Consider the following 16,038-nt stretch of genomic DNA (forward strand, 5'->3'; position numbering starts at 1 on the left):
GTGTAAGTGAAGGTGGCTGACAATTTTTCCTTATCACGCTCCCCTTCCCTGATTTTGATATGGAGGTTGTATCTGTTGCATACGCCGTGTCTTCTTTTTCTGTTCTCTAGAACAGGCCGATGTGAACTAACTGCGATGTCTTGTCGCTGAGGATGCGAAGCGCTGGCGCGACCACCGTCGCGTCTTAGGATCTCGTGATTTTAGCTGGATCTTGAGGAGCACCTTTCAGCCTGCTCCTGCCATTTCTTAAAAGGACTGCAGGGATGGCAAGTCCATGCCGGTTTTCCACTCTTTCCTGCCTTGGGGTAGGTTCTCTTTTCGCAGGAGACTGGCCCTTTCATCGAGGTTTTCCGATTTACCGGCGTAAAGCTGTCTGTAGGATCCTTCCCAAGACCCCTCCTGGATTTGCGGCTGTCCCCCCTCCGACTGCCCGAGGTCGCGCTCGGTCCCACCTTCCGCCTTCCTCCGCCGTCGCCCGGTTTTGACGAGTTCTTGTTGTTATTACTGTTGCTACGCCGACATTGCAAACACCTACTCTTCGCTTTGTTGATCCTATTTATTTCCTCTCTTCTGCCCTATTTTTTTTTCCTTTCTGCTCTCACTGCATTTATTAAAGGCCTTTTCACCCAGTTCTGTAGTCACCTCACCCGCCCCTCCATTTCCAGTCTTTATGCCTTCCTAGCGTGGGCGTTTACAGCTGTGACCCTCCCCCTCCGAACCCCATCTCCGCTGCATCCCGCGAGCTGCACTGTCATTGCTGTGCGGCTCCAGGTCCCGTTCAAGGCTCATTTGGAGGCATCTGAGTATCTGAACGTCTGAGCCCTGTGTCAGATGCTCCATCACCGACGCTCCAGACTTTGGACACCTGGTCTCCCCTTTCTTCCTGCTGCACAATGGGGGTACCCAGCTAACTCCAACTACAGGTTCCCGTCTCCCTCGCGAGCAGGCAGCGCCTTGTGACCAAGCTCCAGTCAGTGAAAGGTGAGGGAATGTCATCTTCCAGGACCTCTAGGGACGTCCAGGAAAGCGCCGTCAGAGGAGGGCACGGCTTGCAGAGGCGCCTTGGCCCTTCCCCCTCTGCCTTCCTTCCTCCTGTTTCAAAGGAGGAAGTGATGGCAGCGGCCCCGCCACCATCCTGCACCTGGAGATGACCTTGAGGAAGAAAGGCATGAACTACACCGGTGGGACTGTGTGTGCTAGAAGCCTGGGTCCCTGGAACGCTTCCCCCAAGCCCTGAACTTACCACTGACCACCGCTGGGCTGTGAAAGAAAAGGCACCCGCAGTGGGTTCTGTAGTCGTCATCTGGCCAAACGCAATTCCGAACCCGTAAAGAGAGTTGTAAGCTATCACTTTAGTGTTGGTTTCTTGATTGCAAAATATCTCGCACCCATGAAGGCATTTACCACCCAGACTGATAATAAAACGAACACCGTGTCCTCCACCCCCCACCTGCAGAAGGTGCCAGGTGTCCCGTCTGCCTCCCGCAGCCGCACCTCCCCCCACCAAAGGGAACTGCTCTTTTGGATTCAGTTTCACTTGCCCTTGTTTTTCACGTATAGTTTTACCACACCTTTTTGTAACGCTATATTATACTGCCCTATTTTGCTTTTTTAAAAACCTTATATAGATGGTGCCATGCTGTGAGTTCTTCAGCAATGTCGTCTTCCCCTCAGCATGATGAGACACATCTACACCAATGCATGCAGCTTTGGTTCGTTTCCTCTCACAGCGTTGCATCACTTACTGCTTGAATACACACTGTCTATCCGCTCCCCATTTATGGATATGTGGGTTATTTCGAGCTTCGGGCTATTACAAGATGCTGCTGCCAACACTCCGGTACCGTCTCCGGACTCACGGGACAGAGTCTCTAGGAAAGTGCCTCCCGATGCTTCTGATGCCAGGGCACACGTGGGAAATGATGCCACCCACATGGAGGGCATGGAGGGCGGCTACAGGGCGTGCAGGGCTCTGATCCCAGGCACAGCAGTGGCCCACAGCTTGGGGGCAGAACGAATGGCACAGAGCGTGGGCACGGCAGCCCCAGATGAGACCCACCACCCCGTCACTCCAGCCTTCCTGCCACCCCAGCTCCTCCTCCTCACCAAACCACCATATTGTCAGGCTTTCTGCACCACAAACAGTGGTCATCTTACAATAAGATCCCTACTTTTTCTCACTACTAACGAGACGGAGCCATCTTTTCCGGTGAATTGCTCCCTTCTGCTCCTGCCTCCTCTTCTGTGAAATACCTGAGCATCTCTTTTGCTCGTTTATTGGGCTGCTTCACCTTTTCACATAGATTTTTTCATCCTTCCTATTTATCCGGAATAGTAATCCTGCCATATGTATTATGAAATGTCCCCGCTTACGGCCTGTTTTCCACGTCTCACTCTTCATTTCTTGCTACAATTCAAAGACTCTGATCATCAGTCTTTTCACGGTTTAAGCTTTTTTGGTCTTCTTTAGCCATTTCTTCTCTATGCTAATTGTTACTGATTTCTTACTGGTCTGTATCAGAAAACATGTTCTATGAATCTGATACTCCGAAGTTTACACTGAGTCTCACCTTCGGATATAGCGTGAGGTTAATTCTGGTACATGCCCTGTGCTTATCTGAGAATAAGTGCTTTCTAATCGTTGAGTACAAGGTTCTGTAACGTGTCCAATACATCAGGGGTGACCAACGCCGGCTGGGGAGATGGGTGACAAATCCAGTCCCGGCCATCTGTTTACACAGCGTCTAAGGCGTCTTTCACTCTACGCAGGCACAGCTAAGTGGCCGAGACAGAGACCGTGTAGCCTCGCAAAGCTCAAGCTATTCCCTCTCTGACCCCAACAGAAAAAAATCTGCCAGCCACTGTTCTGTTCAGAGCTGTTTCCCTTCTACTCCTTTTTTGTCTGCTTGCTACCAATTAATAAAGAGTTGCTTAAAAAGCTATGACAGTGAGGGAGTTCCCGTCATGGCGCAGTGGTTAACGAATCCGACTAGGAACCATGAGGTTGCGGGTTCGGTCCCTGACCTTGCTCAGTGGGTTAACGATCCGGCATTGCCGTCAGCTGTGGTGTAGGTCACAGACACAGCTCAGATCCTGTGTTGCTGTGGCTGCGGTGTAGGCCGGTGACTACAGCTCCAATTCGACCCCTAGCCTGGGAACCTCCATATGCCGCGGGAGCAGCCCAAGAAATAGCAAAAAGCCAAAAAAAGAAAAAAAGCTATGACAGTGACACTTTGGGGAATTCCTGCCAATCTTTGCTTTATGGTGACGCCATGAGGAGCAAAATATTTTATGCTATTTTACTAGGTGCAAAAAGTTTTAAATTGGTCACTTTTCCTGGTGCGTTATTTCTTCTCTCGTTAATGCAGTGGTCTCTTTTGTGCCTAGTAATTTGTTTTGATCTGAAATGTTTGGATGACAGCATTACTATAACAGCTTTTCACTGGCCTTTTTTCCCTTCCCTTAGAGCTTACATTTTGGGGTGTGTCTCTCACAAATAAAAGTACATGCAGCTGGACTTAGTTTTTCCATGGAATCTGACAATTTGTCCTTGAGTCAGGAAATCTGGTTCATTTATTATGGAGAAAGAAATATTTGGTTTCATTTCCACCATCTCATTAGATTGTATTTTCTTTCTATGCTTTCCCACGCTGTCAACACCCTACCCCCAACACACACCTCTTTCCTGCCCGTTTTTTTTTTTTTTTTTTTTTTAGGGCCACACCCACAGCACATGGAGGTTCCCAGGCTAAGGGTCTAATCAGAGCTGTAGCCGCCGGCCTACACCACAGCAACACTGGATCCGAGCCGTGTCTGCGAACTACACCACAGCTCACGGCAACACCGGATCCTTAATCCCCTGAGGCAGGCCAGGGATCGAACCTGCATCCTCATGGAAACTAGTCGGATTCGTTTCCACTGAGCCACGATGGGAACCCCTTTCCTGCCTTCTTTGGGACTGAGATTTTTAACTCCACTTTTTACTATTATTGATATGAAGTTTCTAGCCATTTCATGTTTTTCCCTCACATTATAACATGAATTCTAGACTCAAGTTGAAAGGTGCATCAGTGTCTTGGTCCCCGAGACAATGTAAGAACATCTGAACTATAACTGTCAGATTTAAAGCCCTCTGCTTGCTTCTTGTTTATTTTTATTGTGTTTTTAATGGAGAAATACATCATCTGTTTGCAAAAGAGCGCTTGAAAAATACAAGGAGTACAGATACTATAAAACGAAACTAACTCCAGTCGTGAGCTACTGCATACGTTGTATGAAAAAAATAGTCTGCTATCCAGGTAAAGAAAACTAGAATTAAAAAGCTCCAACTTTCCAGCTTGGTGAACCAGGTACCGTTACAAGAAACATTTAATAAACGAACTGTTCCCCAAAGTATGAACAAGACGACAAGACTCCATGTGTGCCTGGCAATCTCAATGGCACGAGAGCTACTCGAGATACACAGGCACTGTGTACACGTCCCCCGACTGTACTGGCGTGGAAGGGGACCGCACAGGGCGAAGACGTCAGCTACGGGGACACTGGGCATCAGGCGGCAGAAAGGAATGGTGAACAGAAAGTCGCAGTTCCTGAACAGCCCACAAGGGAAAAGACTGTACGCCAACCTCGGGAAAGTATTTAAAAGGACGGGGAAAGGGTTTAAGAAGGTGCAGCTACACACTGGAAAGGCACACGTGGTGGAGAGGAACGTGGCTGGGGAACCGGAGGAACGAGAACCCGGACGGCTGGAAAACCTCTTAGGTCTGCTGTGTCTCTCATTCCTCTGCAACTGCTGTCATTCATGTTTCTCAGCATCCGTGTTCCGCTGCTTAATTACAAGAGGTCTTTCTTTTTTTTTTAATTTAAAGGAAGGTTTTCCTAATCTTTTTCAGGATAAAACAAGAGTAGAAAGCGGGCTAGATGTCAAGTGCTTGCTAGAAATTATTTTTTATATGTTTCTACATGTAAATTGTACTGGATGAACTTCAGTAAGTCACTGAAAAATAAAAACTGGTTTAAAATTCTAGAGAAAATGCATTTTTGCTTACACATTTAAACTAGAAAGTAGCTTTACTATAAGCAGATATTCTGTGGCATATGCAAATCTTTTATGCGGAGATTGAAAAGCCATCCAAGATGGATAACATGCTTCACAGGAATCACTTGTAGTAAAACTTCACTAAAATATTAGCCATGGAACCAAAATGTAGGCTCTGTGCCACGTGGCCACAGGACTGTTGGTGTCGCATCATGGTTAATACCAGCATTCTGAGTGCTTTATGAAACGATACCCAAGCCAAGCAAACCCTGGGCACAAGCAAAGAGAAGGCAGCGGGGACACGGGGGCAGGAGGGGGAGGGAGACAAAAAGCTTTTTTTGCTTTAGGACAAGTGATTAAGGACGAGAGAAGATGGAGCTATGTCGACACTGTCTGCTGTTTGATCGCTGACTGTTTGCCCTCGGCAACAATTCTGGAGATAAAACCAGTGTATCATTTCTTGATCAGTTCCCATCAAAACTGAACACTAATTACTGCCTCAATGCCAATGATATACCCTAAGAGTTGACATTTCATTTTAAAGGGGTACCTCGCAGGGACTGAGCGAGACATACTTTATGCTTTTCCTGAAGTATGGTACACCAGCGCACAATGGTAACCAACCTGAAGATGAACAAAGAATAAAGCCCTTTCGGAAAAAAACTACAACTCATCAAGCTGAAAAATCCGAAATTAGCTCTACTGCCTAATAAAAATATGCCTAAAGTGCATCATCAGTGTAAGGAATCTCGGTACCAGTCTGTATTGCAAACTTTTCCCAACAATGCATCCAACATAAATCCAGTCTGCAGGGCACCAAGAGAGCTAGAGGGGCTTTTTCTGCCTTTCCTCCTCTTTGAAGGGCAGAAGTCCTTTGAAATGGTTAGTGTAAACCGGCTGACACATAAGTAACGTGACACACTCGTAACAGGACTTCCAGAAGCTCTACACACTAACCTAGACTTCTGATCGGGATTAGCCCAACAGAAGCAGTTACCCAACAAGCCTCATCAACCTAGTTTGAATCGTATCCAGTTTGGCCCCCTTTGTTCTCTTCCTTTAGCATCTGAAGACAACAGGCTGAGTTGGCAGGTGTCGCTTATGGACCCTTGAGGTTGTCTCAGTTTAGTCTGTTTTATTGGATTCTTGGTAACAGGAACAGCCTCTGCAGGAAGAGCAGGGACACTGGAGGTCTGCACTCGTGTCTCCGGGGAGGCCCACAGAGAAGCTGCTGTCTGAGTGGTTCCTGAGTCCCACGTATGTCCTCGTGAGAATGTTTCCCTCCGACCTCGCTCCTGGATGACGCGACCCGCTCCTCTAGACCCCTACTATAGGATTGGCTATGTTTGCTGCTGCGCTCCCGGAAGGCCTGGGGGGGTGATTCACCAGAAGGGTTGAGGAAATGACTCTGGTGACCACAGGCTTCGGTGGTAGAATGGCTGGTAGTGAGCCAGCGTGAGGGATGCTTTCGCTGGACGCACTCCCTGGGCTTTCACTGGGATTTGCCTGCTGCAAGGAAACATCAGTAACCTGAGCGCTGATCACAGGTGCCGCCATCATAGCGAGGGCAGGACTGCTTCTGCCTGGAGAGCTGCCAGTCACCGGGCCAGTCTTCACAGCGCCGGGAAATGAAGACACAGACACGCTGTCTTCACTGTCTGCAGTCAAGCCGAGGCTGCCGTCACCCAAAGCTGTCAATCTGACACCTTCTGGCGAGGGTGTCTTCTTTTGCGGAAGCACGTGGTTCGGTAGCAGCTGATGAAGTTCCTTTCTTCTCAAGTGCATCGCCGCAATTTTCATGTCCATCTCAAACATCTTACTATTAACTGCCTGTCTATAAACTGTATCGGTGAAGGACTGGATGTCGTAGGTGAGATCGATACTGAGAATGTCAGAGTTCTCGGGTCTTTTTAACACTAACCCAATCACCCACATGGTACGAAATTCTTCCTTGTCAGGACTTTCCCTGGGGGCTGGAAAGGACTGAGGATTCACGTGCGCCAGTGTAATAAATTCATTCTTCTCCAGGCTTCCGACCAGGATTCGGATTTTTGATTCCACCAAGCCCACCCATTCCAGATGCTGTTTTTCTGTTGGTGCACTTGCTAGAAGTGCAATATAATGCTTGTACTTTTGAAAGAAGCTTGGTGCTTCAAAAAGTTTGGACCACTCCGCCTTACTCAGCAAAATCTCGTGTGTGATAGCGAGCCCTTGTTTAAACTCCTCAATCATGACCATCCTCGTTGAAACAGACACATTGTATGTGGAGTTCTGCTGTGGGTAGGCGGGGGTAATTATAGGCATGAGATGATACCTATCACTGGGGTTTACTCTCGGGTCCCACACGGGCAAATTAAGATTCCGTTCTTCGGGCTCTTTCAGCAGCACTGGATTTGGCCATTCCCATTCAGAAAACACCAAGAAGAACTTACGTACAAGAGTTGATGCTATTGCATTTGGATAAAGCTGGCAAGTTCTCGCTACTAGCATCGCCCAGGAGACACCTCCTAGGAAACCTAATATATTGGAATAGATGTTGTGGCACTTGGCCCACAACTTGACGGCCCTCAGAGTTAATCTGAAGTTGTCAATGTTTGGCACTAGATGTAAAATCTCATCAGTTACCCGGCAACCGTTAAGACTTCTTATGCATCTGATATCTAAATTTTTAAGCAGACTGTCATCTCTCAGGTCCAAATCTTCAGGAATAGTCTGCAGTGCTAACCTTGCAAACAAAATATCAATCTCTATCCCATCAAAACACAGTTTGATAACTGGCACAAAGGCCTCCTCAACAGCCCTTAAATCTTTTACTTCTTCATGGAGTTTCAACTTATCATAGAAGGAGGTAAAAAAGTCGCTTCGATCGACATGTCTCGGGGCGACACATAACGCATCGATATCGGCGCCCTTCGTATGCACCCCTAATCTGTAAGACCCGAACGTGAAGATCTTCCCTCCCACATTTTCAATGACAGCTTGTGGAAGACTCTTGCTTTCACTGAGTTCTCGTATCCACTCCTTGACCAGATAATTTAATTTCTCCAAAATTAAAATCCTGCGCTGCAGTTCCTCTTCCTCTTCAAACACCCCGAAGGGCTTCAGGGTTTCAATCAGCTTCTGGGTAAGGACGCAGTCAGTCTCCCGGGGGGGCGCCAGGCTGATGGGGGAGGAGATGCCATAGCGCTTGGGCGGCGGCGGCGGCGGCTGGCATCCCGGGGTGGTCACCGGAAACGGCATCGTCTCTAGCGCTGGCCCCGCCACGCCACGTCCCCCGCCACCGTGACCTCCGCGGCCGCCGCCCGGGTCATGATCCGCTGAGGCGGGAGGGGCGGGGCTCCTACCAGCCCAGGTCCGACCCGCTCCCGCCGCTTCAAGCGCCTCTCCGCGGTCCCCTCGGCCCCAACATGGCGCCCGCGGCCTCGCCGCCGCCTTCTAGAACGCCCACGCCCGCCCCGCCCCGCGGCCCCACAGAGCATGCGCGCGCAGAGCCTCATGGGGGCTGTAGTTCCGGCACGCCCCCGTGGTTCCGCCCTGGCGTCCCGCCAAGGGGTGGCCTCAGAGGGGCGCCCCGGGTTTCGGGCACGTGGTAACTGTGCTGTTTTGTTTGTTTGTTTGTTTTGTCTTTTTGCCATTTCTGGGGCCGCTCCCGCCCGCGGCATATGGAGGTTCCCAGGCTAGGGGTCGAATCGGAACTGCAGCCGCCGGCCTACGCCAGAGCCACAGCCACGCGGGATCCGAGCCGCGTCTGCAACCTCTGCAAGCTCTGCAAGCTACACCGCAGCTCATGACAACGCCGGATCGTTAACCCACTGAGCGAGGGCAGGGACCGAACCCGCAACCTCATGGTTCCTAGTCGGATTCGTTAACCACTGCGCCATGACGGGAACTCCAACTGTGTTGTATTTTTGCCCAGACCTACCATCCACCTCCTTGCTCGCGTTTCCTACACCTCACGTCGCTTTCTTCACCAGTGGCATCCGCCACATGCCCATCCCTTAGAATCCTTCCAGGGCAGGGTCTGCTGCGGGGAGGCAGCTCCGTTGCATGCTCCGCGGCCAGCGCCAGGACCGCAGCTCTGGGCGCTCAGTCCTGTCCTCTCCAGCTTGGCATGACCTGCCTGCCTCCCTGTGGTGTCTGCAGGTCCCATTGGGAAGTCTGCAGTCGGACTAGCTTGCGGCTCGCCTGTCTTGCTTCTTGGCAGCTGTAAGAATCTGCCCTAAGTGTCCTGCGGCATTGCCACTAGGCAGCTGGGGGTAAACTTTTCGTCTGTCTTAGCCAGGAAACACCGTGGTTCCTGGATCAGAAGATCCTGGGGCGCATCCCTGGAATATGTTCTCTCTCCATTCTCTTGATCCTCTTCTTGGAGACCTGGGACAGACCTTCTCATTCTGACCGCCGTGTCTGTAAACCCTTGTTTCTTTCTGCGAGATGCCAGCTCCCCCTCATTCTCTAGTTCTCTCTTCAGATATATTTAGGCTGCTACGTCATCACTGAAGGATCCATGGACAAACTTGCGTTTTCATTACTAAAACCGTTATCTCGTTCTTTTCCAAATCGCCCCATCCTTTTGGAATGACATTCTGTTCCTTCCCGTTTTCTTTCTACCTTTTATTTCATTACCATTTTCAACATCCTCACTTAATATTCTGTAACAAATGGTTCCGATACCTAAGTCCTTGAGAATCGGATTCTATAGTTTGTTTCCTGCTGACTCACTGTGAGCAGCATCACTTCAGGTGTCTCGTAATTTTGAACTGGGAGCTCTTCTCTCGCCAGGCCTGGATAGCTGTGTGGTTGTCCTTCCAAAAAGGACTATGTTTCCACCCAGTGTCCTTCTAAGCTGTCAAACTATGTACACTGGAGTTTCTTCTCTTGCACTTCTCCCAATCACTTCAACAGTGCAATTTTGAACCCCAAAGACAGAGAGAAAGAGTGATTTTCAATTCTAGGGGAGACTATTCAGTTTTCCTTGCCCAGAGCCCAGCTCAAGAAAGCTAACTCCTTCTCATCTCCTTGTACCAGGGAGCAGATTCTTCCTGTTCTACCTTTTCATTCAATCTACCTCCCTTTACAGTTTCCAAATATGGGTGAGGGTCGCAGTTCCAACTCCCTACTTCTTAAGGTCCCAAGGCTCTATGTCACTTTCTAGGACAGCTATTAAACTTGAGTTCCTGGGTTACAAAGACTAGTAAATGCCTACAGGGCAATTATAGCTTCATAATCACCTAAGATTCTAAGGCTTCCGAGTATCTCACTTTGGTTTTTCTTTCACCCCTGGGGATTACCTTTTGGGAGGGGGGAGTATTCAGCTCTGCATCTAACAGGAGAACTGCTATATTTCAGCCAGCTCTTGCAGGTACTTTACATAGAAAGCTTTTCCAGGACAATTAGTGCCACATATTGCCAGAAATATAAGTACCCTGCCAGCTTCTCAACCCATTTCAGTGGGGTCTGCATGCTTAACATTCCAGCAACAGGGCTACCAGGAGGGTCTTTGGTGACTTCCACGTTGCTCCATCTGGTGGGTCCGGGGTCTCCATCTTTTGTGACCTGCAGTGGCCTCCTCTGGCCTCCGTGGCACCACACTCTGTGCTGCCTCTCACACCCCTGGCCTCCCTCCGTCTGACTTGCTCCGCTTTTGCTTGGCCTCTAAAGTTGGAGCTCTTCCAGCTCCCACATTAATCCTGCAACGCTCCTCGCTGTATATCTATTTACTCCCTGGGTAAGAGACCAATTTTCACAGCTTTAAATATCATCTATTTACAGCTTAGCTTAAGTTTCTATAGTGGACTCTCTTCGGAGCTCCAGATGCCTGTTGTCTGACTTCCTGCCACCTCCATTTGGATGTCTCAAACCTAACGTAGCTTCAAGAGAACTCTTACTCTTCCCTCCATAGTTTCTTTCTTTCGTGGTCGTCCCCATTTTGTAGCTGGCATCTCCATCTACCCAGCTGCTCATTCCAGAAATCTGGGAGTCTTTTTTTTTTTTTTTTTTTTGGTCTTTTTAGGGCCACACCCAAGGCATGTGGACGTTCCCAGACTAGGGGTTGCATTGGAGCTGCAGCTGCTGGCCTACGCCACAGCCATCCAGGATCCAAGCCTCGTCTGCAACCTACACCACAGCTCATGGCATCGCCAGACCCTTAACCCACTGAACGAGGCCAGGGATTGAACCTGCATCCTCATGGATACCAGTCAGGTTCGCGACCACTGAGCCACAGGGGAGCTCCCCTATTACTCATCTTTTCAAAGTCTTTCCTACCCAATAGCCAGAGGGGGCTTTTAATCCCTTCAGCAGCCCCCCATCCAACTTCATCTAAAAGCCAACACACCTAACAAGCCCCGACCGTCTCTCCAGCTCCACCCCCCTGACTTCCCCCGCCCTCCAGCCACACCGCCTTTGGGTGCCTTGCGTTTGTGTCTCCTCCCTGGGTCTCTGCACGATGCTGTTCCCTATGCCCAGAAAGCGCTTCCTGCCCCACTCATCTCTGCTGCCCTTCACCTGGTGAGTGTTTTCAACTTGGAGATTTGGCTTAAATTTCATCTCCGCAGAGAGAGCATCCCCAGCTTTCAGGTTAAACTGGCACCGGTACTTTTCTTTCACAGCACCTATCACCATTTGCAGCTGTTTTTAGAATGACTCCGTCTTTTCGGCCACTGCAGACTCTTAGCTCCATGAGAACAGGATCTATTCGGTTTGTCAACTGCCTGGATCTCGGCACCCAGTCGAGTACCTAACGGAGTAGCACTCGACAAATATCTGTTGACAAATGAATGGGCACAAAAAAAATAAAACCCTTTCTCCTTCAAATCACTGGCTAGTCAATATCCAGAGGACCCATTTCCTTGAGTTCTGCTTAGTGGAGGGACAGTCTAGGCCACACACTGTGACTCTGGGGAAGCCATTTCAGGACTCAGGTCACAGCCGCTCACACCGGTCAGCTGCAGAGACTCTCTGTGTGCGTGACCCCAGCTCCCCGCTACACTGCTGTCCCTTTGTCCCTTTTGGTTTGAAACTCTTTCCAGCAGAGACGTTTGTGGGGGGGGACTCACACTCAGTGCTTAAGGACGGGGAAGGCTCACGTACGAAAGCACTCGGGTGTCGTGGCAGCCTTTCTGGAGAAGCTACTGCCCTGCAGTGCCTCCTAGGAAACGAAGCCAATGTACCGATAACCCAGAAGTTCCAGTCCTGAGAGGAGCCCCCCAGGGAACCCTGCACAGGCCCTCAACAGGGTCCCTGTGCCATTGCTTTTTTTGGGGGGGAGGGCATCTTTTTTTTAGGGCCACACTCGCAGCAGGGGTCGAATCAGAGCTGCAGCTGCCGGCCTACACCACAGCCACAGCCATGCGGGATCCCAACCACGTCTGTGACCTGCAGCACAGCTCACAGCAACCCCAGATCTTTAGCCCACTGAGCGAGGTCAGGGATCGAATCTGCGTCCTCATGGATCCTAGTCGGGTTCATTACCGCTGAGCCACGACGACGGGAGCTCCACTGTGCCACTGTTTGCAGAAGGAAGACGCTGGGTGCAACCTGAGTGCCAGTGACTAGAGGGTGGGGCAACGGGGTGGGGGGGCATGCAAAGGGATGGGCAACTATGCGGCAGGCCAAAGCGGAGCCACTCACCAGGGCGGACCCAGATCTTACCAACACCACGTCCTTAGTTGAAAGTTTATTAAATCCATTTACCTTCTCCCCTGCAGTCTGCATCTTTTAAGCCTCATTTATAAAATCTGTCTTTGGGCTCTATCATTTTACCTCTGACATGGGTTTTAATGCATTTGCAGTAAGGATCCAACTTTGCTTTTCCTTCCCTGTAATGTCCAGCCTGGCTGTATTTTAACCAATTACTCGTATGCTTTATGACTTTCAAATATTTTGTGCCAGTTCTGATCTCCCCATGTTTTCTGTGTTTTCACTGAGCCTTCGGAGTCTCCTTATGTAACATGGCCAGGAGTGTCCCCAGGGAGAAGGGGCTAATGCCAGCCAGGCTCCAGTGGGCACCACCTGCTCCGAAGAACAGGGCAGCTCACCCTCCTCCTGGTGCTTCTCTGTGACACTGGGGCTGTGAATTTTTCTTTTTTTTTAATCTAAGCAGTAAATTGAAGAATTAAACAGGCTGTGAGCTGCTAAGCATTCAACTTGATATTCCTTTGAATTAAAAGGGGAGTTCCTGCTGTGGCGCAGTGGGTTAAGAATCCAATGGCAGCAGCTTGAGTCACTGCAGAGGTGTGGGTTCGTTCCCCAGCCCAGCGCAGTGGGTTAAGGGATCCAGTGTTGCCGCAGCTGCAGCTTGGATTCCATCCCTGGCACAGAAACTGCCATATGCCATGGGTGCCTCCATAAAATTAAAAAAAAAAAAATCCTCAAAGATCTCTTTTAAGTACAATTAGTTTTCTAATTTTAGACTGCTGGAAAAAGTTGGGGTTTTGTTTTTGATTTTGTTTTGGAAGAGTCCTCGAAGGCTCTATACCTAAGTTCAGTCTGTAACCCCGCAACCCAGTAGCTGTCTGAGGTCCGTAAGGAGGAACATTCTGACGATCTGCGCCTCGTCTAACGGCAGACCTGACCTCAGACCAACGTGACGTAACCCAGGACCCGGGCACCCTGCCTGGACACAGCTGCTTCCCAGCAGTGTCTCCCTGGGAAACACTGGGAGCCCGAGGCGCCGTAATTATAACGCACCAGGCCATGCTGGCACAGCCAGCGCTTGTCTCCCACCTTCTGAAAGGACAGGATTCAGGCTGAGGTTGAACGGATTCAGTGTGATGCCACCCAGACGACTGCTTTGCTTTCACCAAACCACCTAAGATACACGTTTCTGGCAGTGACCCCCGCGCAGAGGAAGTCTCGCTCAGGACTCAACAGGCAGCTACTCTTAAATTGAAGGAGAGGGCGCTCCCGTCGAGGCTCAGCAGTGAACAAACCCAGCCAGCATCCGTGAGGACGCAGGTTCGATCCCTGACCTCGCTCAGTGGGGCAGGGATCTGGCGTGGTTGCCATGAGCGGTCGTGTACGCTGGGAACCTCCATATGCCACAGGTGCGGCCATAAAAAGACAAAAAGAAAAAGAAAAGGGGAGAAGAATCTAGATCACCTTCTTCATCCTGAGGTACGTGTGCACAGCAAGAGGAAAAAACGTTAAAACACCGCAGAGCAGTTGGGGACAGGAGGACAAAGTTCACACGGAGCAGGAGCCGGTGAGGCAGCACAGGTGCCCGGGCAGCCAGGACACCCCGTGTAGACGGGGTTCAGGCCCATCTGCCCGTCCCTGGATGACCAGGTGGGACGGCAGACACATACCCAAAGTCAGGCGCCCCGACGACACACCTGCCACCACCAGCCACTCCTGCTGGCCTTGGCGAAGAGGGAGGCTGGCAGCTCACCTCCTTCCCCAGGCCACCCCTGCAAGAGCTGGCAGCCCGGCCTCCGCTCCCCTCCCCCCGCCCCTCCCCCACACCTGGGAGGAAAACGGATCCCGACTCTGGAGTAAGTCTTGCCCGACGCGGGTACAGAGGAGCTTGCGCTTCTAATTTGCGTCAGCCCTTCGGCTGGCATGTAATGAGCACCTACTGCATGCCAGACCAGAGAGACCCTGGACAGTTTGTGACAAGCCCCATGGCGAGACAGAGAAAAGCTCAAGTCACAGCAGCTTTAGAAGCCTGCAAGGCTTTGCCTTCCCGGGAAGGGGCCCCCAGAGCCCAGGAGGCCCTGCCCCCCGCAGCCGCACAGGGCCAGGCAGGCCGCACAGGAGGGCGGGCACGGGCACCGGAAGGCGCTCCACACGTCCTGTTCGCGGGGCACTCAAATCCTTGGACGGCCAGAGAGCCCGCCTGGGCTGCTGGTCACCGGGACACACGGCCCTGGCCCCAAGGGGAGGCATGGGGCGTGGCCAGCAGACTGACTTCCTGAGTCCCCATCGGTCGCTCCCACCCCAGGGCGAGCCTGTCCCAGGACACTGGGCGGCGCCTGGAATATCAGTGGTTGTCGTCACTGGCAGGGGCACCACGGGCACCCAGCGGGCAGGGCCAGATGCAGCGGAACATCCTGCAGTGCACAGGGCATCCCCCACGGCAAAGAACTGCTGTCCCGCAGTGTCCACAAGGCTGAGGCTGAGAACCCCTTCCAAGCTGGGGCACAAATCTACCCTGCTCTCAGCCTTCCCCAGCTGCTGACAAAAACCACATGGCCCGTCACCCCTCCCCAGAGTGAGAGGTGATCACTGCCTTTATCTCAGGCGTGGGGCCCAGAGCCCTCTCCACGGGGCACGGGCCCCAAATACCAGCCTTCTGGCGGCTCTGCAGCCCCACCCACGCCAGCCGCCGCGCCCAGAACTGACACACTATGTTTTGATGCTCTGGAAATCGCGGGGAAGCTGGCAGCTGTGAAAAGACAATATTTATGGAAAACAAACCCCAAAGTGCCTGAGCACACGGCTATGAGCGCATGTCAACAGCCCAAAGGGTTCAGGGGAACAGCCACCCCCAGCCTGCTGGGGCGTCCCAGTGACCCCGCGGGAGAGGCCCGCAGCGGCTCCCGGCTCCAGAGAGCCTAGAGGGTGCGTGGTGGGCTTTGGCCACATGCTCCACCTGAAACCAGTACAACCAGGGAGCCCCAGCTCGCCAACCCTGGTGGACCTTCTACTGTGGGAGCAACACAGGACTAATGAAAGCCACCACCGTGACTGTTGGGGAGCCGGAAGCCCGGGGGGCTGGCGTGGACTCACGTGTACACCCTCGCACGCACACCCATGCACAGGTGGACTGCTGGCTCCCAGAGGGACAGGGCCAACCTCGCCTGATCGCCAGAGAACGACGCTGATCGAGGCACCCTGAGCCCTGCTCTGGGCTGGGTCCCCACCCCTCTCAACACTAAATGCCCCGCCTCATGGGCACCGACCTCCCTGCACGGACACTCAGGCTGCTTGGGACGCCAACAGCATCTGAGGCTCATCGCAGACAGGCCGCCCAGGCGGTGCGCAGCCCCTTCCCTGGAGCC

General features: G+C 51.7%; 2 protein-coding genes across 8 annotated transcripts in view; both read right to left on the reverse strand.

The window, feature by feature from the left end:
• Nucleotides 1–16,038, reverse strand: part of RADIL (Rap associating with DIL domain) — a 73,846-nt gene that overhangs the window by 50,004 nt on the left and 7,804 nt on the right. The window lies entirely within an intron of this gene.
• PAPOLB (poly(A) polymerase beta) lies at nucleotides 4,119–8,689 on the reverse strand. Its single transcript, XM_005674549.3, has one exon. It carries the CDS (start codon nucleotides 8,276–8,278, stop codon nucleotides 6,356–6,358), a length of 1,923 nt encoding a protein of 640 aa, XP_005674606.2. The 5' UTR covers nucleotides 8,279–8,689; the 3' UTR covers nucleotides 4,119–6,355.

The sequence above is a fragment of the Sus scrofa genome, chromosome 3 (genome assembly GCF_000003025.6).
Source record: "Sus scrofa isolate TJ Tabasco breed Duroc chromosome 3, Sscrofa11.1, whole genome shotgun sequence".
Lineage (NCBI taxonomy): Eukaryota > Metazoa > Chordata > Mammalia > Artiodactyla > Suidae > Sus > Sus scrofa.

What these genes read in the sequence shown, in the direction of transcription:
- PAPOLB (XM_005674549.3), bottom strand. Translation starts at nt 8,278, where the DNA reads ATGCCGTTTCCGGTGACCACCCCGGGATGCCAGCCGCCGCCGCCGCCG.